Source organism: Herpailurus yagouaroundi, unplaced genomic scaffold (assembly GCF_014898765.1).
Source record: "Herpailurus yagouaroundi ecotype Mexico unplaced genomic scaffold, PumYag 181, whole genome shotgun sequence".
In the NCBI taxonomy this organism is placed as follows: Eukaryota; Metazoa; Chordata; class Mammalia; order Carnivora; family Felidae; genus Herpailurus; species Herpailurus yagouaroundi.
The window spans coordinates 5,873,615-5,901,377 of NW_024412412.1; the positions used below are offsets into that span (position 1 = coordinate 5,873,615).

Consider the following 27,763-nt stretch of genomic DNA (forward strand, 5'->3'; position numbering starts at 1 on the left):
TAGTTGCAAAAGCACTTTTGAAAGAGAAGAGCAAAGTTAAGTTGGATGATCACACAATAGAAGAATCTAGGTGGTAGTTAAATGAGAACTCTCTGTACTGTAAGTCTAAAATGATCCAACCTAAGTGTTTTTAAACATCCAGTATAATTTATGAGGCTTTATAATTAAAAAAAAAAAAAAAAAAAAGGCCTACCCTGCCTGCCTTGCTGTTTCCCAGCCTGGATTTTCACTCCTAAATTAGCCTTCTGATAGTTTGCCTACATATTTCTAAATAAAATGCTTTTCTTGCTGGTTGTTGTTTTTTTGTTTGTTTTTTTTAAATTTACTTGGAGACATTGACTTCCTTCTGAGGAAGATCATAGTATGCCTATATAGCTGTCTTTTAGTATTATCCACTCTTCTGTTCCCCAGTGTACTCAATATGGTTATGATTTTTAACATTTATGTTGCATGTAAATACACATTGACGCGCGCACACACACACACACGAATGAGTATATGGGTGCTTTTTGAACTGAACCATGTAAGGTACTATGATTCATTTCTGGTAATTTTTGTTTGTTGGTTTTCCCGAGCTAATCATTGACAGTCATTTTGATTGCTTAGTTTTGTATGTACCTGTCACCAACTCCCTGCAAAAATTTCTAAAAGCATTATAATTCTTCTCTCAAATACATCTATACACCAGTTCACCTTCTAGTCTCATTTATTATTCTTGGAACACCACCCATGAACCCCTTTGTCTTCTTCCCCTTGAGACTGGTTCTCTATCGTCTATAGAGCTGCTATTATCCAGGGACTTCCATCACTGTGATCCCAGAAATTCCATTCTTACCTGGTTTGGTCCATGTTTACAAGCTAGAGGATTTCATCAAATGGGTATAAAGTCATGTTCAGTTATGAGGCACTGAAAAGCTGATTGAAACTCTGCCTGCCTGAGTGGCTTATAGACGATTAGATGTGAATGGAGGTGTTTGAGGTGTGAGCGTTAGTATTTGTGTCTTTTTTCCCTGGGTTGATTAGCGTACAGGAAAGCATGGCTGGTGTCCTGCCATCCCGCCTGCCTGCGGGGTTCTGTGCTGGCACCCCGGGAGGAGGGACGGGGGCGGGGGGGGGGGGGAGGGGAGGGCTGGAGAGGTCTCCCCTATGCTTTCCACCACTGCTCTCACACAGCCTGTGGGACTTGGCTTTTCTGTTGTTCCAGCAGAGGGTGGGCTAGGGGGTAGGAGGTTTCTCCTGTTTACCCTGTTCGACGCCCCATTTTCAGAGGCATCCACTGCCACCAGTTTCTTTGCCTTTCAGGGAGTGTGTGGAGGGACTTTGGTGCTTCCTCTTGACCTCCTTTTCCAGACACTTAAGTCCGAACTTTCTTTGTCCTTCTCAGTCATTTGTCATTTATGTATCTGCTTTGCAGCTTCCAAGATATCACCCTGTTTTATCTGCTGTGGACTCTTTTCTCACTATTTTTAATTCCATCCTTTTATGTGGAATATTGGGAGATTTTGAAGGTAAAGATGTGCTCGCTTTGCTGTGTGTGAACCCTAAGCTGGCCTCATTGTCTTCCTTGCACATGATGCTCTGATTGACTTGCTTTCACTATCGATACCATTTTCTGGCTTGGGTTCACCGTAGCTCCACCGACTCGCACTGTTCAAATAGAATGATTAGATTTATGTAAAATGAGAGAAGACCATTTGTGTTTTGCCTGGTGTGGAATGATCTGCATGGTCACACCTCCATTGTGGAAAGTTGTCTCATCAGTAGCTAGGAATCTAATAATAAAGCAAGAAAGCACCTCCCATTTAAATTCACCAACAGGGTTCAAGTTTTATGAATGACAGTTCTAAAATGTAAAAATATTAGATTCATTTGCAGTGGATGTTGAAATAAGTCGGCCCTCGTTTTAAGGGCTTTAAGCATGGGATTTGATCCTCTGTGTTTATGCAACCCAATTTCTTAGTTTAGTTTAGCTTCTCAATTATTTTTATCCTATCTCATATATGACGAGAAATAATGTTGGGTTCACCTTTTAGTTCACTTACAGCCTTAACTGTGACCTTGCAAAGTAGATTTTCCCAATATTGGACATTCTACTAAGGTAAAGATAAGTTTGGCTAATGAAAGAACTGAAACAAAAAGCTTGCACTGTACTTCTGATTTAATGATTTCATTGCAATCAAATTAGTGTTTTCTGCTATCTCTGTTCAATATTAATTCCTGGGATGCCTACATAAATTAAATTTATTAATTCACTTACCAAAATTCTGTAAATGCCTTCTGGTTTTGTTTTCATGTCATTTAGAAAGGGACAAACTCAGAACATAAATTTTCTTTTATGAGGTTAAATTCAATTAACATTTTAATGTGGACTACATCTGAACTCAAATGCCACATGCATTTTTAAGACTGGTTCCTTGGATTCTCTCTCACTGGTACCTTTTCAGTATACTAATTCTTTCACATTGCCTCATGTCTGAAATGAACCTGATCTTGAAACTGTTTTTTAATGTTTATTTATTTTTGGAGAAAGAGAGCGAGAGTGAGAGAACAAGCAGGGGAGGGGCAGAGAGAGAGAGGGAGATGTAGAATCTGAAGCAGGCTTCAGGCTCTGACTGTCAGTGCAGAGCCCAAAGTGGGGCTCAGACCCATGAATTGTGGGATCATGACCTGAGCTGAAGTCAGATGCCTAACCAACTGAACCACCCAGGCGCCCCTGATCTTGAAACTTTTTACATGTTATTTTCTGGGCTAATCTCAGATGTGTAGGGAAGGACACACATGTCAGTGTATCTCTATAAACGATGCCATACACTGACTGATGAAAGTAAGGTAAACACTGTGTTAATTCAATGTTTTAGCCACCTCTAAAGAGCCAGGTAGAAACATGATTTCAGCGTACCATTTTTCTCATATCTTCTGAAGACACACACACACACACATTTATGTTGGTTAGCCAACAGAAATCAAGGGAAAACAAAGACTTAACTGACATAATGCTGGTGTATACACAGATCCAAGTGTTTGTGGAGCAGAGTCTCTGAGAACACAACCCATTACTTGCTCTCTCTAATGAAGACACATTTCCCCACGTTATACTCCATTCCCATCCTGTTATCTGGGGCCCAACACCGTCAGAGCTCTTTCTCTTGCCTCTTATGATTGTGTCCGGCTTCTCCCAGCCAGCAGTCCTTCCGCCATGTGCAAATGCCCCTGCATGCACACGGATGGAAGCAGGGTCCAACTCTATTTTCTTACCACTTCTTCCAAAGCACCCTTTAGCCAAAAAAAGAACCCGCTTTAATCCTGCCGTGGCACGAGAAATTTCTCTCTGTGCTGGAATGTCCTCTCCCTTCCCACTGTGTCTCTCTTTGCTTGATGAAGACCCCGTTTAAAATGTCACCTCATCCGTGGACCCTTCCTTGATTCTCCTAGAATGAGTTAGTTTGCCTCCTTCTATAGGTTCCCACAGAACTGTTTTGAGAAACCACCATTTGTGGTTTGCCTTCATGCCTCCTGCCAGAGAGTGAACTCCTCTGGGACAGGATTTGTGTTTTCGGGACCTAGCATGGGTTCTGATTCACAGTAGGCTCTCAGTCAGTTGTTCCCAGATGAATGGATAGTGAGCCGAAGAAAGCAGTTGTTACGTAAATAAATGTGTCTGTTTAAAGTGAGATCCAGCCCAGTGTTCAGAATTATCATTCGGGTTCTGTATCTTGTTATTGTCTTTATTCCACTAGCATGCTCACTTTTTCTTGGAAATGAAATATTGCTGACTCACGTTGGAAAAGTACTAGCTTTATTTTATGAAAAGAAAATATTTAAGACCGATATCCCGTAGATGGGTCTGAACCTTAGAAACTACCAAACAGGAAGACTCCCTCCTCATCCCCAGTAATTTGGCAAAAAGAACTTAAGCTTTATGTAGCAACTCTAGTAAAAAGGGTGAATTCACTGAATGTAAGAAATGAAAATTGCAGATAAAAAATAAACGTGGGATAGGTAATTCAGTTTGATTATTTTTGTTAGAAAATTCTATTGGTTCATAGAAATAGTAACAGATTTTCAGGGAATTGGTTCATCAAGTAGAGAAGACTACAGAATCTTGAACATTACTGAATTAAAAACAAAAACATTGTTTTGATCATTTAAAATATGTGGGTTCAAATAACAATAATAAATATTAATAATAATGAAAACTTGTTTATGAGACATTTTATCCTTCCAGAGTCTGGGAAGGATTTTCAAGTGCTTTAGGAGAACTTCGGAAAATACTCATCCATGTTAGAAACAAAGTCACATGCCAAGAGGGGTCGCTTTTTGAATTTAAGCTTCTGACCTATCTTTTCCTAATAAATGTTTTTTTTTTTTAATTAATAAAATCCTGGAATATTTACTGAGGATTTCCTATAATGACTCCTTAAATTGGAAACTTGGAATTCCTAAAAAAGTAATTCATATGTTTGTTATTGGGGTAATGTTTAGTATTTGGCCTCCGTAGGATAATAACCCAGATTTCTAATCATGGTGAGACTTTTTTCTTAAACAAGCATTTATTATTCATAAGATCGATGCAACATGGAGATTCTGATGGCACTTTGGTGTTTAAGACACATCTGGTTCAGATCTATGGAGCGCACATTCACTGCTGGGCTTTTTGTTTTGTTTTGGCTACATCTTCAAAGTGGTTTATTGTCCACCAAGAGCCTAATGAATCTATAATAAATGTTGTGCTTATTGTGTCACTTGTAGGTACTGTGGTCTTTGGAGCTGGGTCATTGGATTTCCGAGGAGCCGTTTGAACTTTCTAACTACTTCCCCGCAGCTCCTGTAAGTCATATGTTATTTTATTATGGTGAATACAATTTGGTATTCTCAGGAAATTATTATTTGCATAAATACAGACTCAGATGTTTATTAAATTGAGATCAATTATGCTCACAATTAAAAACACATTTTCATAGAACTTAACACTTTTTTAATCTATTTATTTGTGAGAACAAATGTGGGAATGTGAGAACATTCTGCAAAAAATTGTGAGGAATGAAATCTCAAAGAATTTTAATTATAAAAGTCCTCAGAATTGAGAAAAACAAAATGAAAAAGGACTAGGTTCTTGAGAAGGTGGTATGATATATTGTTTACTGCTTTAAAAAATAATGCTGTTACTGCTCATAGAGATAGAAGTGATAGGTATAAAAGTTGTGGCCAGCTAGCAACATGATACAGTCCTTTTGTTTCCGATGCTTTTCCTAAACACAACTTCAACTTCACTGAATTTTAAATTATAAGTATTTCAAATGCTTAATGGAGATTCTAATTTTTTAAAAGATTAAGTGATAATTAAGTAGGTAATTTCACTTTTAATTGGAAGCAGGATCGTGTAGATGTTGGCTTTCATTTGCAAAAAAGTTAACTGGTTTGTGACAGAGTTTAATCTTTTGGAAGACTAATACCTGAAAGATGAACGGTGATTTTAATATGTGACTGGGGCTGGCATTGTTCATTGTTTGAGTATGCCTAGGACTCTCGTATAATAGGAGGTTGGACTCTGCCTTCTCATCATTGTAGTTTTCTAGGGTGTTGGGTTGCTTTTGTTTTCATTTTTAAGATCATTGTTTTGATATCCTCAACTTTATAAATATTTTCTTAAGGAGAGAAGAAATTCCTCTCAGCAAGACTCTGTTTGAAATACCGTGTAAGGAACTGAAGTGTAAAGACACAAATCCCCCCTACTCTTTGTCATAAGAGAGTATATGTAACTCTGAACAACACAGTGAGGCTTGTCTTTGAAATGCATTTTACCTGCCTGCATGGGCACGTGATATAAATCAAGTACGTGGTTGCCAATTTTTCCTGTAATGTCATTCCCCACCTCAGTGTCTGCCATGTGGTCCTTGAGATAATCACAGAAACTTAGGGTTTCTTTTGAAGTGGAGCTATCATCCTATTAACAGATATTTTTTTTAACTTGATACAAAGCTGTGATACCTCTGTTGAACTTATAAAGCCTACTTAAATGTAATAAGACAAACTGTTCAAAGATGGGGAGGTTCTTCACTCAGTGTATGTGTGGGAAATAGTGTAAAGTGTATAAAGTACAGCGAGACAGTGGAAAATGTGACATGCTGGACTCTTCTGGAGTCCATAAATTGACTCAACACATGTAGCATGTGTTTTAAAATGTAGTTGGGGTGGGGGCATATGGGGTAAAATAAATTACATAAGAAAAATGGAATAAAGGTAAAAACAGAATGGTGGAACAGTGTATGGTGAAGAAAGACATGAGGTAAATGCTGGTTTCGAATTTGGCTCTAAGCTTCCTAGCAGCAGCTGACTCCGAGGCAAATATGTGAGAAGTTGCTTCCAAATTATAAAGCATTCCACGATGTACATTAGTGTTAATTGGACTATGAAAACTTCAAACGGAGTTAAAACTTGAGGGGTTTAAAGTTTTGCAGCCCTTAAATCCGTGCTCTCAGAATTTTCTGTAAAGATCTGAATCTACTCTAAATGTCAGATTTTTGTTTTGCACTCCAAAACAGTTACTTTTTTTTAAGTTTGCTGGTCGACATTAAAAAAAAAATGTTACTAATGCAAATTATTTTTACTAATAAAATGTTACTAGTGCAAATATCTTTAGGGGTGAAACTCGCTTGAGAAGTATAGCCTCGTAAGTGCTTTAAATAGAAAGGTTTTCTCAACCACACACTAAATTGTAGCCTACCTCTCTAAAATACGTCTGACTGGAAGAGAAAAAAAAAAAAGACCTCTGTAATAGAGTAGCGAGGAAAGTATAGTAAAATCTGTTTGTCAGGGAATTAAATGCATAATCTTCATCATTAAAAAATCAAATTTTTCCTTGTTGTGAGGCACAGTCAGTTGTTTCAGAATCAAATTACAAAGTTGAAAATATTATCATAAATGTTCAATGTAGTTATCTAATAAGTTATATTTAATTACTAAAAATACCTTCATATTTAACAGCCAGAAAGAAAAAAAAATAGTACAATCTTCATATAAACTGAAAGGACACACATTTCTATTAATTTCAGAGATCTGGGAGGTTTCATCTTTAAAACTTGAAATATATAGCTGAACATTAACTTAAAAGTGTGCTGTCCACACATATGTAAATATGCTGTTTTCAAAATGAAAGTTTAAAGCACCCAAGAGGAGCAAACAATGCGTTAGCTGTTTTTCCTTGTCCAAATAAGCTGCAAATAAGCACTTCCCAGAATGTCCCTGAATATATAATATATTTTAATGGCTTAGAGAATTTTTTTTCTTTCTTTTAATTATGGTAGTGATGCTGAACTCGGGACATATGGATATTTATACAATCTATAAACAGTACTTAGAAGGACGCAGTTCCAAGGTTATCTGTACTGCGTAGCGTGAGAGTTCTGTTTTCCAGTTATTTACGGATGAACTCGACACAACATTCTTGGTTGTGACAACAGCGTCTGTGAATTGTCAGTCCTAAATTCGCAGGCCTCACTCTATCTTCCCATAGGCGTGCCAACAGGTCACCATAACCAGGGTTGTGCTTGGGGTTCACGAGTGATGCGGGTCTAAGCGAGGAGGTGCGAGGGACTCGGGGCCGGAGCCCGTGGACCCCTGTGCACCGAGCGCGTGCTGTCCGTCTCGAGATGGTAGAGGAGACAGCATGTGGATGAGTCTTTGAGAGCTCCGGGATTAAGTCTTTGAAAATCGCACAGCCCGCCCCTCCTCAGGCGCGTGCAGGCATTTAGAAACCTGCGGGTCGGATCATCATGGTCGTGGCCTTGAGCGAGTAGCCTGAGCCTTTCCAGTAGTACCACTTAATGCCGCTGAACTTATTTGTGTTCTGCCTCTGCGGGTAGTACATTCCGTTCAAGTTGGAGGGACCGCACGCATCAAACCACCAGCCTGTGGAAGTAAGGCGCACAAGGAATTAGGACTGAGGCAACCCTACCCGTATCTCACCACTAGAAACGCCCCACTAATCCACCAGTGACGCTCCGTGTGTTTGGAGTAGACACACGCAGGGATGCTTGAGCATAGACTGAGCCGCAGTGACAGTTGCGGGTGTGACGTCCCCGCGTCACCAAGCTGAAGTTCCAGTTCCATATGGCAGATGTTTTCACAGGCTCGTGCTGTGTAGAAAGACCAGTTCCCCGTAGGCATGAATGGTGAGTGGTCCCCGGTCGTGATTTGGTGAGTACCCCAGCACAGTGGAAAGTGTGGATGAGTCACAAAACTCAAGAATTGTTCGAAGGCTCTGCTGGCTTCTGTTCCAGTTCCAGGAACTTAGTGGGCCAGGCTGATTCAGGCTCCCCTCCCCCTCCCGTGCTTTTTTTCTTTTTTAAATGACTCCAAGTTTTAAGCGCTCAGAAGAGCTAGATACGAAGGAAATCGTTAAGCCCCACAGACAGAAAGGAAATTTAAAGCTATAGTGGTGTGCTAAGGTGAGGGGGTGCTGTCTGGCACAGCAGCGGCGGTGGGGAGGTGGGTCCACATCTACTCCTGAATGGCTACCCTTAAGGGTTTTTGTGTTTTTGTTTTTGTTTTTTAATTTAAAGGAAAGTTTTTAAATTAAGTTTATTTTGAGGGAGACAGTGACAGCGTGAGTTGGGGAGGGACAGAGAGAGGGAGAGAGAATCCCCAACAGGTTCTGCACTGACAGTGCAGAGCCCCATGTGGGGCTGGAACTCTCAAAACCACGAGATCATGACCTGAGCTGAAACCAAGAGTCAGGCGCTTGACTGACTGAGCCACCCGGGTGCCCCTAACCTTAGGGTTTTAAAGCTCTTAGCTAGACACGGGAGTGTGCAAGAGCTCTGGTTTTCAAGGAGAAGGAATAGCTTAGATCTACATGCATTAATCTAAAGCAGTCCTAGAAACATTGTGTGGAAGTCCACAGACAGTATGGTGCCACTTATGTTAGATTTTAGAATAACGGAAAAAAACACCTATTATTGATGTCTGCATTCCTAGCAAACTAAATAATGGAAATGAACCTGAGTTCATTGGTTACCCCAAGGGGCAGGTATTTGTTGGGCGCCTTTAGTTGTATCTGTGAAGTTCTGTTTCTTTAGGTAAAAAATATTTTGATATAATGATTCTATTATCATATTTGCACATCAGGCTGTGATGATCAGTTATTTCATCCAGTTGCCTGAATTCTTTCCTGATGGTGACAGCTCATGGGTCAAGCTGATTCAGATTAATGGCGATTTGATAAGACATTTGTGCGTGTGCTATTCAGAATCCTTCACAAATATTTAGGAATGTTGCGGATTTATAGATCTGTCTGTTCTAGAACCTCCTGGCTGACTTAACTATAAAATTTGCTGTCCGTGCAAAACTCTAGCTGATTGTTAGGCTGGTTTACCCAGGGCCCAGGCTGTGAGTTGGAACCTGACCTCCTCACAGTCAGGACCACTGCACTTTCTCTCTTGGGCTGTGTTTCTTCTCGCCGTTCTCTTTCCTACTCCCACTCTCAGCCATAAATCTTGATTTGAGTAAATAAATATATTGTTTCCTTGGTTATTAATGCACTTCTCTGACTCTCTTGAGTAGCTCATGACATACGGGTGGTCTGAAAGCTGCCTCCCTCTTGACTGGACAGCTGGGTTCAGTGTGGGAATGACAGATGGGAAAAAAGATTCAGTAGATTTGGTTCCCCCGAACCTACCCCTTTCCCCCTTTTTGTTGGCTTCAAAAAGGACAATGATGGTAGGATGAGGGAGACAGGCAGCTTTAAATACTCAATACAGTAGCTTTCTCTTGCTGAAATAATTATGGCTAATAGGGAAGACCTGTACTGCCAGTATATATTATGTTTGTACGTAGAAATATATTATCTAAAAGACTAAATTTTTAATGGATCCTCATTCTTTCAGTATTGTTTAAAAGATGTGTAAATTGCTGAGTTTCAAATTATTTTCAGAAGTAAATCCTTTGACTGTAAATGATTCTTTTTTTTCTAACTTTTTTTTTTTTTTTAATTTATTTTTGGGACAGAGAGAGACAGAGCATGAACGGGGGAGGGGCAGAGAGAGAGGGAGACACAGAATCGGAAACAGGCTCCAGGCTCCGAGCCATCAGCCCAGAGCCTGACGCGGGGCTCGAACTCCCGGACCGCGAGATCGTGACCTGGCTGAAGTCGGACGCTTAACCGACTGCGCCACCCAGGCGCCCCTGACTGTAAATGATTCTTAACTGAAGTGCAAACACATGATAAGCTTAGATCTTGTTTGTGTAGTACCTTATATTTATAAAATCCATTGACCACAGTGCTTACCTTTGTCTTTCCTGGGTGAGTAAAGAATGGATTTTTTGGTAATATAACTTATGGTCTCTATACGTTAAACCCTGCCAACTTCCTGTTTTCCTTCACATTCAGTTTGTACTGTTGGCAGAATTTATGTTGCTGGTTTAAATATTTCAATATTTCTTCAAGGCGCCTGGGTGGGTTAGTCGCTTAAGTATCCGACTTCGGCTCAGGTCCTGATCCCATGACTCGTGGGTTCAAGCCCCACGTCAGGCTCTTGTGCTGACGGCTCGTGACCTGGAGCCTACCTACTTTAGATTCTGTGTGTGTCTCTCTCTCTGCCTCTCCCCCACTCATTCTCACTCATTCTCTCTCTCTCCCTCCCCCCTCCCTCCCTCTCCCTCTCTCTCTCTCTCTCTCTCTCTCTCTCAGAAATAAACATTACAACAAAATTTAAATCAGTATTTTTAAGAACTAACATGTCAAACTTTCATCTTGTCTTGGTCATAACTGGTTGTGTTCATTCAATTTTTAAACTTTTAGAAATTGGAAGGGTGCATCTTCTAGCAGTTGATTTCTTGTCATTGAACTCTTATGTTTCTGACTACTAATCTGGGTGTGGTTTCCATTTAAAAAAAGGTTTTTTTAAGTTTATTTATTTTGAGAGAGAGACATAGAGAGAGAGAGAGAGAGAGAGACAGAGCCAGCAGGGGAGGGGCGGGGGGGGGGGGGGAAAGAATCCCAAGCAGCCTCTGCACTATCAGTATAGACATAGAGCCATATGTGGGGCTTGAACCCATGAAATTTTTTTTGAAGCCGTCTAATGAGAAAGGTAGCCAGCAAGAAGAGCATGAGAATACACACCTTAATGTAAAATGGACAATCATTCATTGTAATTTGGTGCACAAAAAAAGGTTGATTAGTTTCTTTGTGTTTTTAAGTATGCTGTATATTAATGAAATCTTAAAAAAAAAAAAAGATAACCGAAAATTCCACGTTTGACCAATAAATTATTAATAGGAGACATTTCTATGTTAATGAATCTTTGTCACTGTCTTGCTTGCCGTTTTGAATTTTTAACCTTTAAGTTTTTATTTATTTTTGAGAGAGAGAGAAAGGGGAGGTGCAGAAAGAGGTGGAGAGGAAGAGAGAGAGAGAGAGAGAGAGAGAGAGAGAGAATCCCAAGCAGGCTCTGCACTGTCAGCACAAGAGCCTGATGTGGGGCTTGAACTCCTGAACCATGAGATCATGACCTGAGCTGAAACCAAGAGCCGAACCCTTCACCGACTGAGCCACCCCGAATTTTTATCCTTTTTAATAAAGCAATATGAAATTGAACCATGGCTCTGACATCTGCTACTCAACGAGCACAAACTCAAGAGAGCTTGCTGAGTATCAGATGTCCCCTCTCAGTGCCAGAGTGAGGTCCCGAAGAGACACTCAGCTGGCCTGCTGACAGTTTTCGCGCAACATCACATTCTTGCTTAAGACTCAACAGTCTGCAAAAGTGAAAAACAAATCTCCCTACATCTAGCAAGTTAAGTCTGTTTATGAAATGTGGCCATTGTCACCAATCACAGGTTGAAGTCCAAATAGCCAGCCTCTCACTCTTATGAAATTCTTCCTTGCCAAAACAAATAGGAAGAGAGAAAAGCCATCCCACCTCCTGTGAGCATTTGTGAACATTTGCAAATACATTTGTCGTTGTCTGCATCCTTTGTGCTAAAATCATTTCCTGGTTGGCTGATGCTGCTTATTTTGCCGGCTGTCCCTGTAAGTCCTTGAAGGTGAATCCTGCAAGCATGCAAAGGAAAAAAAAAAAAAAAAAAAAGAAAGAAAAGAACATAATTGGCTTGGGCTGTTGATTTACCGTAGTGGAAAATTTTTTATAATGAAGAATTCCATTCTGCAGAAATGCGTTCTGTACTGGTTAGTGTGCAAATGCATACTCTGGACAAAATATTTTTGCGCTGGTATAAACAGGAACCAACTTATCATCAAATCCTTAGGCAGTGAGGAATGTTTTCATGAAACCTTCAGCTCATATCACTTGCACAAGCATCAACAGGGGCTTCAGGGCCCTTTCATTTATTTTCCTGCTGCTTTCAGATAAACAGAAGAGGGGGAAATACAACGTGAAAGGGTCCTCTTTCCAAGTCTCCAGGCATCATCCGTACAGAAATGAGAGCCCCGAGATGAACAGACAACTTCAAGCGTCGTTATTTTCAGTGGGGTGGTGGGGGTGGGAAGGGCAGTGGGCAAGGAAAGATCACTGAATCTGGAGTAGAAATCTACAGCGCTGTGTAGAAAATACATCCTTATGGCTGCTTCGCCTCATTTCCATATAATATTGTAATAAACCTGCTAGATACTGAGAAAGGAATAAGCATAATATTAAGTCAGACACTAGAAAATAGCCCATCCTTGTAGAAGATTGCCCAAACCAGGCTTGCATCAGTGGTCTGTGTGCCAAGGAGGAGACAGAAGGGAAAGACAAAGTATGTGAACACTGCTTCAAGAAAGCCCATTGGCAGGTGGGCACAGTACAGCTCAGAGCAGGGTTTCACGTGCTGTTGTGTGGCTGTGCGGAATGTGACGTGCCTGTACTGGTACGTGGAGTAGGGCCGTGGGGGAGCCTGGGGTATGGAGTCTTCCTCACCGGGGATGCTACAAAACAAAACCCCTTCAATGTCTTGAGGGAGAACCGTATTTTAAGTCTCCAAAATGATACTCATCTTTTGCTAACCACTACCTTGAAAGGAATGTAATTTCCAAGAATTCATGTTGGAACAGAGGGTAGAAAAGAAAGGGAAGGCTCACCAGGGACCGTCTCTAACCAGCCTGTGCCAGGCACTTTCACGGGTTTGTGCATGGAATGCATGCACAGGCCCCGAGAGGCAGGCATTTCCCCTGTTTTTACATACATAATTGTTGGAGCACCTGGGTGCTTCAGTAGGTTAAGCGACTGACTTCCGCTCAGGTTGTAGTCTCACGGTTTGTGAGGTGAGCCGCTCACCTCGGGCTCTCAGCTGTCAGCACGCAGCTGCTTTGGATCCTCTCTCTCCCTGGTCCTCCCCCGCTCACTCTCTCTCCCTCCCAAAATAAATCAACATTAAAAAAATTTACATATAAAATTGTTGAGGCTCAGAGATAGGAGCATGGTGGAGCTAGAATCTGCACTAGACGCATCAAAATCCTCTGTTATGCTTCGGCCCTGATAGAACCTTACCAGGGATGTTAGTTTATTGAGGAATAGTTCTGAAAAGATGGGGGTATGGAGCACGCTAAACAGAGTTCCATAAAATGTTGGTTCTAAGTCACTTCTGTGTTAATGACTTAGATTTAAAATCGTTTTTCGTATTGCAGCCCTAGAACCCCCCCACCTCCCAAGGCATTGGCTGAATTTCTGAATTTCAGTGCTATCCTCGTGTTTCAAAAATGACCCCGGCCCCTAACGCAGCCTCTGATTACCTGCTGCGAAGCGTTCATGTATGTCGTACTCATTTGTGGGTTTCTGAAACACTTTAATTTCTTTGCAGGCCCTTCTCCTTAATCATAGATAGGGTTGAGATAAACCATTATGCTTGCCCTTACTCCTTTCCAGTCTTATCTCCTTTGAGCAACATTGGTTCTTACGGGACTCATGAAATTTCCCCAAAGGTGAGCAGAATCTGTGAGAATACTGTTTTTTATTTGTCTCTGTGAGGAAGGTTGCTATCATATTAGATCCTTCTGTTGTATGGGCCCTTGCGTTATAGTTGCTTTCTTTTAAATTTTGGTTATTAAGAATGACCACATTGTTAAAACTGCTTTAAATTGGTTTCAGTTGATTTTATAGAACAGTGGAGTGAAGAAAACAAAGAAAACAAAACAGTGCCAGCATTTGATAATGACATCTCACTATATGGAGCCACCAGAATGTTTGTGAAAAGTGACCAGTCTTTAACATTTAATATACAAATAGTTTTTAGCTTCAGTAACAAAAAATATTCTATCGATGCATTTTGCCCTTCCTTAGAACATTTATTTTTCGGTTTACCAACCTTTGGAGAACACTTCTTGAGGGGGGAGAAAAAAAAAAACACCTCTGTGGCTGTAGTACGGCCAAGTGAATTAAACTGAGCTTTAAGTGAACGTGTGCTCTTTTAAATGGCATATCCAAAAATTGATCGCATTTCTAAAGGAAATATCTGTTAAGAACCATCTCAGTTTAAAATATCTTTATAATGTCAGCATACAAGGGTAATGACCCATTTTGTAAAATCTCCTTAGATAAACAGTCTAATCCTTAATTTTTTGTGGTTCTTTCTTTTTTTTTCTTTTCTTTTCTTTTTTTTTTTTTTTAATTCCTCTGTTGTAGATTCCTAACTGTTGCCAGTTGAGAAAATATTTAGCTTGGACGTAAAACAATGACCAACCACTCGTGTCTAAAAATTCATTGACGTTTTGATCTCTTTGGAGTCGACTTAGAGCTGCAGTGGGGCCCAGACACCTATCTTTTCATCCATCTGAGTCATTGCTCCTCCAGGAGAGCCCTGATCTGTCTCTAAGGAGACTTGCTGGGCCCTGTTTCACTGACTTTCTAAAAGTCATGTCAGTGCTAGCCGCACGTTAGCTGCGTTCAGAGTTTTCAGAATTCTGACCCCTGCTTATAAAGCAGCACATACTGGACATTATGTGGTCCTCAGGTAGTTGTTCAGGCAAGCTGCTCAGCCTATTTTTATTTCTCTGCTGTTCACTGTGACCCTCCCCTGGGAAGCCAGCTCCAGGACTTTGAGATCGTGTTTATTTTCGAAGCTGTTCAGATCTCGGATTTTCTATTGGGCAGGGGGTCTGAGTTGGGTGTCGGTGAGATTCAGTTGGGACTGTAGACCACTGTTTTCCGCGGCGTTCCCATCGAACTTGATTTCTGACCTCAGTGTACGTATTTTCGTGAGGTGTGCTTACGCCTTTCAGAGCCCTCCAGGGCTGTGTCGGTGACTGGACAGTTCTGCTGTGCCTCCTGAGGCCAATTCCCGCGGTGCCACCTGGCACGCGACCTCCCTATTCTCTGCCTGGCCTTGCACGTGCGTTTCTAGGTACCTCCTTCCCTGACGGCAAACGCGCCTTCCCGGTACCTGCCCTAATAGCAGCTCTCCAGGCACTGGTCTCTCGGTGCCTTCGCTGTTCTCCGCTTCCACGCTCACGGCTTTTGAGAGCCAGAAACTACATTCTGAGTCAAGGATGCCCGTGCTTTTCTTGGAACATTCTAGATTAGTGCCGCCAAATGCGTGGGGCAAGGCAAATACTAAGGGAGTGCTGTGAATCAACTGTTGTTTCTCTAGCAGAGAGTAAAGGAGTTTGCATGACTAAGCCTCCCACCTCATTCTGCCACTTTTTAAACTTGGTAACTCATCCTGACTTGGGGATGGAACGTTAGAATCGAGGGCGTTCAAGCTGCAGAAAGATAGATTGAACTGTTCAAACCTTTTCAGAAGAAAACAACATAGTCCTAGGTGTACATGTGTCATGATCTTGGCATGGCATTTTATGATACAGACGCAACATCCACATAGTCTACAAATATTTGTTGAACAATGCCTGTCAGCTGCCAGGCAGGGTTCATCTACTCCTTGAGGATACGCAGCAAATACAACAAAACAAATGAAGCGTCCCTCATATTGTTAAAACCTAAGTTGGAATTTTAAAACTAGAGATAGTTACGGAAAGGCAGCATAGAACTCTAAGAAATGAGAGGTTTTTCCATTAAGGTATCCTCCGAGTACTTCAGATCCTGCTTAATGCAGTCGCGCTCTCCCTTCCTGGAATAGTCGCACAGCAAATCCATTAATGTCTTTCAGTTACATATAACTCACCTGTAATTGAATTCTTCACTGGAGAGAGAGAAATGTTCATACAGTGAGTACGCTTCATTCCCTTCCCAGTCTTTAAGGTGTATTTTAAGCACGTAGGGCTGTTGATTGGTCACTTGGAAAACAAACTCATTTCCCAGCCAGTGTTCACCGGAAGGGTTCCCAAATCCCTGTAATCCAAGTTGTAAAATTCAGTCACCTCATTTATTTTTAATTCATGTATTTGAAATCAGTAGCCTATCAGTTTAACCTGGGGTGACTGTCAGATACTCAGCAGAAATTCTTTCCTGTATTCTGAAAATTTGGGGGTCTTCCAGATAAGAAAGTAGATTTTTAAAAGGTCTGCTTTAAGAAACCAAGCTGCTACTGGAAGGAAATTAGTATTAGAGTAATTAGAACTACTTGGGGAATCACCAGGAGAAACATGAGCATAAACCGCTCAGGTTATTGACGTGCAGTTTTGAAAACAGTTGGGTTACCGAAAAACACCGAGCCTGCCATTAAAAATAAGCCTCTCACTTGCATGCCTTTGTTTTGATCTCTAGTTTATACTACACTGACAGGATCATTCGTTACTGGGGAGACTGAAGCATCAGCTAAAGGGAACCCTTTGATAACAAAAATTGTCAGCAGTCATTGGTTAGTTTTGGATTTGTGGTGAAGGTTCTGCAGATCTTGAAAATCAGTTTTCACAAAGAAAATTGTGTTCAGATGGGTTGAAGAGTATTCATACCACTTTATATTCGTTCCAAGTCCTCTGGAAGTCAACACTGCCATCTTCCCGCCGCTGAATGATTGTCCACCCACCTCCAGCCGTCTCCATGTCGCAGTATGCCTGCCAATGGGAAGTGCACAGTCATTGTGTGGGAAACATCAGTGAGTCAGGTCTTCATTGGAACTCACGGAAACAGGACAGATGGAGATACCTATCATGTGACTTGTGCCATGGGGTCAATCTTTATGGCCTTCCAAGAAGCAGATCATTCTGAATACATTAAATGTTTATTTAGTTTTAAGAGAGAAAGAGAGAGAACGCACAAATGGGGAAGGGGCAGAGAGAGAGGGAGACCGAGGATCCGAAGTGGTGTCAGCACAGAGCCTGACGAAGAGCTCGAACCCACACACCGTGAGCTCATGACCTGAGCTGCAGTCGGACACTCAACCGACTGAGCCACCCAGGCGCCCTGGTTTTAAATACAGTAAAACCTTGGCTTACGAGCATAACTTGTTCCAGAAACATGCTTGTAATGCACAGCACTTGTATATCAAAGCGAATTTCAAGAACCATTGGGTCAGTTGTGATCATGTGATGTTTGGTGTCACATACTCTTTTTGTTTGTTTGTTTGCATTTTTTAAATGTTCATTTTTGACAGAGAGAGACAGAGCACAAATGGCACGGGGCGGTTGTGGGGGGTGGGGGGAAGTAGAGAGACAGGGAGACACAGAATCTGAAGCAGGCTCCAGGCTCCAGCTCTCAGTACAGAGGTCCACACAGGGCTCAAACTCCTGAACCGTGAGATCATGAATTGAGTCGAAGTTGGAAGCTTAACCAACTGAGCCACCCAGGCACCCCTCACATACTACTCGTATTGCAAGACATTGCTCCCTTATCAAGTTAAAATTTACTAGAAATGCTTGCTTCTCTTGTGGATAACTCCCAGAACAGGTTACTTGCAATCCAAGGTTTTATTGTATGTTAAGAACCAGGAATTGAAAATGTTGATGGCAGGTAAACAGTAGTAGAACAAGATTTCAGTGCTGATGTCAGTATGACTTTCCTCTGTTCTAGGCTAAAGACCCACCCCCAACAGCTGACCCAAAGATCGCTGTTTCTTAGAGATTTATTGTGAATGGGACATCTTGGCATTTTGGCCCCAAACCTCATCTCCAACCTATAGAAATCTACTAACTGGTGTTTGCAACTCCAGGAAGTTTTATGGTAGTTGCCAGTCCCTATCAGCTTTGCAGAGAGTTGTGTAGAAGGGGTGTTTTTGCACTGTAGGTTTTCTGAGACCCCTGTTATATTACGTTGTGGGGCTAGAAGGCTTCTTCCACATGGGATAAGAGTCTGTTCACCCCTCAGTATGAGAGATCTGAGGCTCTGTGCACCCAGCCTGGTGTATGGGACCTGAGAATCTGCTGGGAGCTCTGACCCACAGATCAGGACTCCAAGCCTCTTTGTACTTTGCTCACTGCCCGTGGTATTTCACTTCCTAGCTATTTTTATTTTTGCTTTTAAACTGGCTTGGTGGGTTTAAACTTTGCTCAGAACACAGAATTCCTTCTTGGGCTAGGACCATGCATGCTCAGTTTCCACTCAGCTGGAGTTTTATTATGAAATTGAAAACCCCTGAAAATAAGATTACATAAATAGTTTTAAATAATGAGATTATAGTAGAACGAAAAATTTTCCCAGAAGGTTATGATAAATTTTCCTACAGCATACAAGGTAGTAAATATGAAAGTTAATGTTCAAAGCCAATGAGAAATAGTCCTACCCTGTTGTTTTCCTTTGTGTTTTGGGGAAATGGTAGAGATAATTTTGGCAGAGTAGGTCTAAATGTAAACTATTCTGCATTTGTGAGTTAAAATTGTAAAGAATGGGGGATGAAGGAGAACCAAGAAAAAGCGTAGACCCCCTCTTTCATTTTAAGCGGCTTGCCTGACACCTCATTGCTAACGATATAGACAGCTGCCCTGGGGACCCAGCTCCCTGTTCTCCAGCAGACTTCTCTCCGTGTCTCCAAGGGCCCGTTGGCCCATATAGCTTTCCCTGATGATCCTATCTTTGGAAACATATGCTCCAGTGAAGAAAACTACATTTCTTAAGAATAAAATGATTTTCCCATTTTTAATTAACCAGATAGATAAAACTGACCTGCTTAAGGTAACCCCTTATTGTCTCCCTGTATTGGTGTATTATTATTGTTAATTATCTTGTGATCATTGCTCAATACCACTCTGTTCCAAGTACCACACTTGGTACTTGGCATAGGTTATCAGCAACCCTGAAGCAACTTTGCTGTGATGCTGTAATGCTGCTCTTTTGAAAGGAGAAAACAATGGATAACGTGAGATTAACTTGACCGGAAGTGCAAGATATAGGACTTGAATAAGGTCTCTCAGATTTTTCATTCTGTACTGCTTTTTCTCCCATACCATGCAGCCCAAAACAGAGTAACTTGACCCTTTTGTTAAGCGACCAGAAGTTCCTCAACACAGCTCCAAGCTGATCTCAGTTCATGAATAATGCTGCCTCTTGTTTGCCCGTAGTCCACCCAGTGGTCCGTACTGCTTAGTTTTCTCAGTGTCTTCTAAGAAAATCAGTATAGTAAACTAGCTGAATATTGGTTTGAGGAGTCATATGTGTACAGAGAAGTCCACTTCCTCTGTATCCTAAATAGCATGCCGGTGGGTGGAAAGACCGGATATGGATTGGGGCAAGCCTGTCCTTACTCCAAGAATGTTTGATTCTTTGCTGTCAAAATCACCATTATGATGAAGTCAATGATACTTAAAATCAGAGTTCAGTTTTGTATGAAAATCAGAGTCCAGATTGGCTGAGAGCACTGCCCGTGTGGAAATGGGTGGGGCTGTACTAATCTCTAACTCCACCACGGACAGTGATGAGATGATGAGAACATTTCCTCAATGTTTTCTTGTCCCACTTAAAAAGAAAAAACAACAGAGAGTTCATAGAAGCTGAAGTGTCATGGTGAATTGAGTTGTGAAACTTTCAGGGGAAGATCATGTTCAAAGAGAGTCGTCCACATAGCCAGAGAGCACGGAGTGAAAAGGACGAGGTAGATTATCTCAGGATCAGGAAAGCAGAAGTCTTCGGACAATGCCCAAGACCTTACCACTCCAGCTACAACAAACCTGAGGGCGGTTAATACTTTTGGTTAGCACACGACTACATGGTTCAGGGACCTGACATCTTGCTTCAAAGTCTTTCAACAAATAATGCTTGATTTAAATGCCATGCTTCGGCTCTGAGGCCATGGTGAATGACTGGTAAAGCCGCAGACCCACAGATAAGCACTAGGGGACAGGTACCCTGTGAAATTTAGGGAAGGCAGTTACTAGGTCTCTGACCAGCAAGAGCATATTCAAATCCCTCTGGTGCAGTTTTTATTGTTTGCAGAAACCTAATGGGTTTTTCAAAAATAAAGTTGAAATACTTGGGCCCTTTTGGAAAAGGTCAGCCCAGAGATCTGCTGAACGTTCTTTTCCTGAACTAGAAGAAACAGAGCAAAAATGACTACCCTGTCATGCAGAGAAATTATCCCGGCATCTTTGGGGGCAGTCCGAATGGTAAACGGTTCCTATTTATCGAACTGATGGTTAAGTACCAAGCCCAATCCTAAGTGTCGGATCTCCATCGTCATCTCGGAACAGCTCTAGAAGACTGGGGTTACTTCATGATGTTACAGGTTGGGAAACTGAGACCTGACCCAGGGTAAACGACTTGTTCAGAGGCGCAAATTGGCAGAGCCAGAATTTAAACTCCAGTCTCTCAGACCCTCTCTCCCTGGATCAGGTTGTGAATTACGGAGGCTTAAGTCTGAAAGGGAATCTACAAGTAACTTAATCCGGAGCATTTATTTCACAGATGTGAAAATTGAGGTTTTGTAAGATTACTGTTCCCTGCTGTGTAAATGAGTTGTTTTTACTGCAAATGTTTAAAAGAAGTATAAATCCTAATGTTTCCAACCATGACCTGAGGCTCATGTCACATACTCCCGCCCCCACCCCACAGTACTATATATCTTCATCTTGCCATAGAACCCTCCAGTTAGGAGGTGGGGTTGATTGAGCGCCGCGGGGCGGGAGCATGGCACTGAGTCAGGAAAACCTTTTCAGAGCAGTAGGTTGGGGCCGTGTAGTGGGCGATTGCCCTCTGGATTTGCAAAGCGTCTGCCTTGCACTGATACCCTCGTTCCCCCTCCCATTGCCACTCCTGTCCCCATTTGCTCTAGGCCAAGAAGAGACCAACATCTGGTGACAGACAGTAGTTCCCAAAAAGTTATGAAAACCACATTGCAAAGGGGATCGAGAGCCATAGCACAGAATCTGTTCGTTACTTTCTCATCTGCAACAGACCATTTATGTTTTGTTTTTCTCCTCGCTAATGCGCTGCTTCTAGGGCACTGGGGACATTAACTGATTTCCAAGGTTGATTTAAAGCAGCACGAGTGAATTAGAAAGATTTCCTTTGGAAAGTATTATCTTGAATAGCACAATATTTATCTTTTAAATTCATAATCAAAGTATGTGTTACTGCTTCAAATTCTCTGTCTTTAAACCCTTAATGCTTAAATTTTGAAAGTGTTTTTCTTGCATTTTAAATACTGAGGATAATACTGAGTTCAAAGAGGTAACACTTCCAGGAGCCTCTAAAATTTCCATTGTGATACAGTATCGATGGCCTTCTCTAGAAGTGTTTACATTGGTTTGTTCATAAGGGCGCCTGGGTGGCTCAGTCGGTTGGGCGACCGACTTCGCTCAGGTCATAATCTCACAGATGGTGATTTTGAGCTCCGCGTCAGGCTCTGTGCTGACAGTTTAGAGCCTGGAGCCTGCTTCGGATTCTGTCTCCCTCTCTCTGCCCCTTCCCCTCTCGTGGTATGTCTCTGCCTCTCTCTCAAAAATAAACATTAAAAGATTGTAAAAAAAAAAAAAAGAAGAAGAAGTGTTTACATTGGTTCCACATCTAGCCGTTCGAATTAGATGCAAGCATATTTATAATCATTTAATATATACAGCTGTCTAATCATTATAAAAGACTTCACGCCGAATCTCATGTAATATTGTTTTAACTTATCAAACCTCTAGGAGAAGCCACATTGAAATGTTCCTTGGGAATGTGATTTTTTTTTTTTTTCCTTACCTGAAGCTCGGTGTCTCCCAAAGCAACTTCAGGAATCATGCTCTCTGAGTAATCCAGAAGGACTAAGAATAATTGAATCCAGCTATATCCTAACTTCTCCTGCTGAAAGGTTCTGGCTGTTGGTTCACTTTCTACAAAGTAATTGAGCTTATGCCTTGAAATAAAGTCCAAATACTTGAGAAGAAAATGAGCCTCTCTCTTTGGTGGTATGTTTTAAGTCTTCCAGCCTCCATTAGATGGGGTAAGGATAGCCCACCCACATGGATAGCAATCCGCATGGTGTGGACTACAGACTCCTGGGTGTCCCTGAGACCCTTACAGTGAGTCCGCCAGGCTGGAACTGTTTCTGTAATGACACTAAGATGTTTTCGGCCTGTGACAGTGTAACGCTGTTTGTACCGATGGCACAGAATCATTTGGGGTGGGGGGCGGGGCGGGATCTGCTAGCACCCTGGGATGAATCGAGGGAATAGCCCACACTGTATTTGTGTCACTATATTGAGTCACACACTCGCAGTTGGGAAGAAGATAAGGCAGTTTCACTTCAGGATGTCTTTGACAAAGCAGCAATGACTATTCATTTTATTTAAGCCTCTACTACCGAATATAGGTCTTCCTATATGCTCTACGCTGGAGTGTGAGATGTCTATAAATCCCTTCTGCAAACCAGGGTACCGTGGTTGTGTCAAAGCAAAGCTCTTGTGGTGGTTTTAGTTGTGACCTACGCGAGCCTTTTTTTTCTTTCTCTGATGGAATACCATTGCTACTTGAAATAGCCCGTGAAAGACAAACTATTTGCTTATGTAAACTCTAGTATTCAGAAGACATTTTCTTTAAAATGAGTGAAACCAGTCTGACGCTTTAAGGAAAACAACTCGCGGTGCGATGATTAAGTTAAACGCGACGAGAATAGGAGAGAGAGATCTGTCTCCTACATTATGAGATAGAAATTTTTGCATCACTGATGCGTACGGTCAGCATCTGTGCACAGTGACTGCACTTGGAGCCCTCGGCAAGTACCTGTTGTGAGGTAGACGCTCTGTGTTTGTGGCTTGGCTGTGCGTGAAGCGGGGAAGGGTCTGAGCACGTGAACTGTGTTATGTACTTCCTCGGCCTCCAGGAAGCCTGTTTCCGGCCAGGTAGTTGAAAACAGGACCCTGTCCCCATACCTTTATCTCCTCTGTGGAGTTTGGGAACACCAGCGTATAGATGCCGTTCGCTGTCCTCCCTGACTTGAATGCTTCTGCACAGTCTCTAAAAACGACTGCTTCTTCCTTAGCACTGAAGGAGTTCTTCGCTGCTTTAAAAAAAAAAAAAATAGGAAAGCATTTAAAGGGAGTTCATGAAAAGATAAAAGTTTATTATTTTGAGATGCACCCAGTGGTAAGTTTTATTACGTTTGAATTCTTATAATAAGCAAAAGGGACACACCAGCTCTTCTCCTTTCCAAAAAAAATTACTCCAGTAAGCCATACTTCTTTTTTTATTAATCAACTACATGTAATGCAACTATTTTGCAATTAAATGTAATAAACAATTACTTAAAAAAAAAAACTTCCATCTTGACTAGAATCACATAAAGTTACTGCAAAAGAGTAAAAAAAGAACGTACCTAAAAACGGTGGTACATCTCCAGTGGCTGCATGGCATATCCCATACAGAGGCCACGTCTTGATATATTTCTTTAGACTGTTGGGTAAAGACATTAAGTATTCTTTGGATTTTTAGCCCCTGACCCACAGTAGTTTGTGTTCAAGACTACCATTAATGTATCTATGTTTTTGAAATTCTTACTCTAAGACAAAAAGTCCTAGTATTACAAAAGTCCCTCAGATTTTTACTCTGCTCTCAACATTTAGATTTCCCAACCCTTTCTGCCATTAGAAAAAAGGTGTGTGTGTGTGTGTGTGTGTGTGTGTGTGTGTGTGTTTGATCGTTCTTGCAGTAATTTATATTTATTTTTATAAATTTATATTTATAATTAAGTATTTATAGTAATTCTAGAGACCTACCAAAGCACAGGTGTCTGGACTAGACGTACGGGTGGGCATTACAGGTAGACGGTCTCTGCCGTCACATCAGCTAGAGATGCGTGGGGAAAGGAAGGCCATTTCTGCTACTCTGTCTCTCCTGTGCTCCTGATCTCTGCCAGGATCTGAGCTGCATGGTTTTCTCTACTTTGGCTCATCAGAGCTAACACCTCAAGTTATCTTGCTCCCACCAGATATCAGATGACTGTCTTGTCCTTTTCTATGAAGGTGAAACTCTGAGTTTTCCCAGTTATAACAGACTGAAACTCTAGCTGGAAGGCGCCTACTGCGAACTGGCCTTCCAGTGTCAATCCTGCCATTTAGCATCAAGATAGCACTGTTTCTGTTTATTTCCTTGTGTAAGTAGAAACCTCGTTTAAGTGTTTCTATTAAGATTGGGATAACTGCATGGCTCAAGGATGATGAGAGAACACATTTCTTACGAAACTGAAGAATATCTTCACAGGATGTAAAATGCATCCGTGCCAAGAGAACACAAGTTTAAAGGACATTAGGAAATAAATAAGCCACAGTAAGAACTAGACCCGATTTGTTTACGAAAAAGACTTAAAATGAAAATACCGCACAGATTATGTATCACATTTCGGATTAATGACTGAAGCCGCCTCCCTTTTCTCCTCTAATATCCAAGAGAGATTGGAAGGTTAAAACAGTAATAAAGTAGGCAAAACATAACTAAGGATGGACTGAGAGAAGGGAACTGACATATCTTGAGTGCCAATTTTATGCCAGTCAATGCAAGCATTAGCTCAATCTTCACAACAGTCCTCTGGGTTTAGATTCGTTTTTTCCACATAATAAATAAAATCCACTGTGGATTAGTAACTTGTCCAGCCTCATAGCACCAGATAATGATGGAACTATAACTCAGAGTAGGCTCTTTGAGCCCAGGAATCATGTTTGGGGTGTTTTGCCTCATAATAATTAGTATAAATATGTATTTCCTCTCTCCTCTTCTTCCTTATTTTTATTCTATTTTATTTTTCCTTCCTGAACAGCATTTTAAAAAATTTTAATTCCAGTACAGTTAACATACAGTGTTATAATAGTTTCAGGTGTGCATCATAGTGATTCCACAATTCAGGGAACGGCCTGACTCAGTGCTCATCATGATAAGCGTGTTCTTTGATTTCCATCGCCTGCTTCCACCATCCCCTCACTCACCTCCCTTCTGGTAACATTAGTTTGTTCTTATAGTTAAGAGTCTGTATTTTGGTTCTGTCTCTCTCTCTCTTTTCTTTTCCTTTGATCATTTGTTTTGTTTCTTAAATTCCATGTATGAGTGAGAGCATGTGGTATTTGTCTTTCTCTGACTGACTTACTTCCTTAGCATAATGCCCTCTAGTTCTACCCATGTTTTTGCAAATGGCAAGATTTCATTCTTTTTTCATGGCTGAATAATATTCCATTACATACATATATTTTCCCCATAATTTGCCTATTGTAGATAATGCTGGAATAAACAGAGGGGTGCATGTATCTTTTCGGATTAGTGGTTTCATATTCTTTGGGTAAATACCCAGAAGTGGAATTACTTCCTCCTTCTTTTTTAATTGGTTCTGTATTAAGACCCTGTAAAGCTTTTATAGGAAACATGTAAGAGAAATAGTCCTTTTCTGACAGATGAGAATTTTTAAGGATTTTGAATTTCACTTAACCAATGCAATTAAAACAGAAGAAAAGATGATAGGTAAATTTGACTTACAGCTTGATGATATCATAGTCAATAAATTATGAACTGTTTCCATCAGATCATGTTGCTGCTTTTGGAGAACTGAGCTATTCACCGTGGCGGTCACTAATTGTTTTTCTAGTTCTTCAATGATGGAATTTTGCTTGGATACTAATACTTGGAGCTGATCTTTCTCTTCTTTTATCGACTGTAGTTGAACAATATGCTTGTCTTCCATGTCTAGTACTTTCTTTTCCAGGAAACTTGTAGAGGGAAATAATTGTTAGTTTAGTGAAGGGTTTTCTGATTGCTTTGTATACATCAACTCAGTTTTGTACTTTTTTTTTTTTTTTTTTTTTGTAATGCTTATTTACTTTCAAGAGACAGAAACAGCGGAAGTGAGGGGGGGGCAGAGAGAGAGAGGGAGACAGAGAATCCAAAGCAGGCTCCAGGCTCTGGGCTGTCATCACAGAGGCCAACATGAGGCTCAAACTCACGAACCATGAGATCATGACCTAAGCCAAAGTCGGACGCTTAACTGACTGAACAACTGAGGTGCCTCTTGGTTTTGTAATTCTTAAACAATCTTTAATATTTATTGAATTCCTGCTTCTCCAAGGCCCTCTGTTAAGATGTTAAAGGAGTTGCCGCAGCCCTGAAGAAACTCTCAAACTTGCCGAGAACTCTAGATAAGCAGATGGGACATAGATATGAGGATAAAATACCCTAACCAAAATGTAAGGTCCGTAATTAGAAGTTATCACATGGAGTGCATTTGAAGACCATGGTTTTGCTGAAGGGAATTGTGGACAATGAGAAGGCAACCGTGGTGTTGGGAGCACATGGGGGTGAGTGGAAAGCCCAGGCTGAGAACCTCACTTCTGTATGTGACCACCTGTGTCACCTGCATCAGGCTTTTCCCTGTCTGCATCTCAGGTGAGTGTCTTTCTAAATGAACATCCACCTGTAGATATAAATTTCTATGTAAAATGAAAGCAGTAGATTAGATAAAGATCTCTGAGGTCCTTCCTAGTTCAAATAATCTGTACGTCTACGATGCCTTTTTGAGGGCAGTAACATTTTCTGAATCTTTAACTCTGTGAGCAACATTACTCAGCCAAGAAACTGACTACCTACTAAAGGTCTTACCTATAAGCAGTAACAATCAGTATAAATAATTATTATTAGAAATTCAGTTGTAAGTCTTAAATTTATCCCAGCCAAGTCCTTGTGAGTTGGTATATGACAGTAAGTGTTGTTCACTATTCCAAGTCAGAAAGTAAGCAGCTATTACTTACTGCTTAAGTAAGTAAGCAGTAAGTAATACCCTGATTTGCACTTTATTTATATTTCATCAGTTTTCTCCCATCTCTTTTAAAACTATTACATCTCATTATTTTTCCTGCTATCAGCTTATTCTTTTAATTGTGTATCATTTTGTTAACTTAAAAACTAAGATGACTTACTCTAAGCAGAAGTTAACCTAAAAATAAACGCACAAGGTGTACCCAGGTGGTTCAGTCGGTGAAGCATCTAACCCTTGATTTCAGCTCAGGTCATGATCTCATGGCTCGTGGGATGGAGCCCCGTGTCAGGCTTTGTGCTGACAGCTCAGAGCCTGCTTGGGATCCTCTCTCTCTCTCTTGCTCTGCCCTTCCCCCACTCGTGCTGTCTCTAAAATTAAATAAATATAAAAAAATAATACATACATAAAGTTTTTCTGTTTTCTGCCTGAAATCATTTCTAGTACTATCATTATAGGCAGTATGCTTTCAGAGCACTCCTGTGATGCTTGACCTAGACAATTAACGTAAAATAAGTGAGGCATTTCCAAATCACTCATCTACACTGCCTTCAAGATGACATTGCTTGAAACTTCTTATCCAGCTGTATCCTGTTGTCTTTAGTACTTTGTGACGAGGCATAAGACAAAGATGGGACAGTCCTATGCTCCAGAGTGTGAATGAGAGTGCGAACACTCCCGGATGGATGTATTTTTTTTTAATTAGCCGGTATTGAAAAGTTATTTGTTTTGAATTTTT

The 27,763-nt window shown here is 41.1% G+C and overlaps 2 protein-coding genes across 7 annotated transcripts in view; one reads left to right on the forward strand and one right to left on the reverse strand.

The window, feature by feature from the left end:
* Positions 1-27,763, forward strand: part of MCPH1 (microcephalin 1) — a 272,003-nt gene that overhangs the window by 123,983 nt on the left and 120,257 nt on the right. For 4 of the 5 annotated variants that reach the window (XM_040489805.1, XM_040489804.1, XM_040489806.1 and 1 more), the window contains one exon: positions 4,750-4,827. In XM_040489805.1, coding sequence (XP_040345739.1) covers positions 4,750-4,827 — 78 coding nt within the window. Of the gene's footprint in view, positions 1-4,749; positions 4,828-12,364; positions 12,631-27,763 lie in introns of those variants that run through there. The other variant, XM_040489807.1, reaches the window with a different exon arrangement.
* ANGPT2 (angiopoietin 2) overlaps positions 4,897-27,763 on the reverse strand; it is a 60,699-nt gene continuing 37,832 nt past the window's right edge. The window contains exons 4-9 of one of the 2 annotated variants that reach the window (XM_040489810.1): positions 25,755-25,984; positions 23,168-23,295; positions 16,841-16,942; positions 16,111-16,277; positions 11,919-12,049; positions 4,897-7,908 (exon numbers count right to left, since the gene is read on the reverse strand). In XM_040489810.1, coding sequence (XP_040345744.1) covers positions 7,748-7,908; positions 11,919-12,049; positions 16,111-16,277; positions 16,841-16,942; positions 23,168-23,295; positions 25,755-25,984 — 919 coding nt within the window. In that variant the 3' untranslated portion in view covers positions 4,897-7,747. Of the gene's footprint in view, positions 7,909-11,918; positions 12,050-16,110; positions 16,278-16,840; positions 16,943-23,167; positions 23,299-25,754; positions 25,985-27,763 lie in introns of both variants that reach the window. The other variant, XM_040489809.1, reaches the window with a different exon arrangement.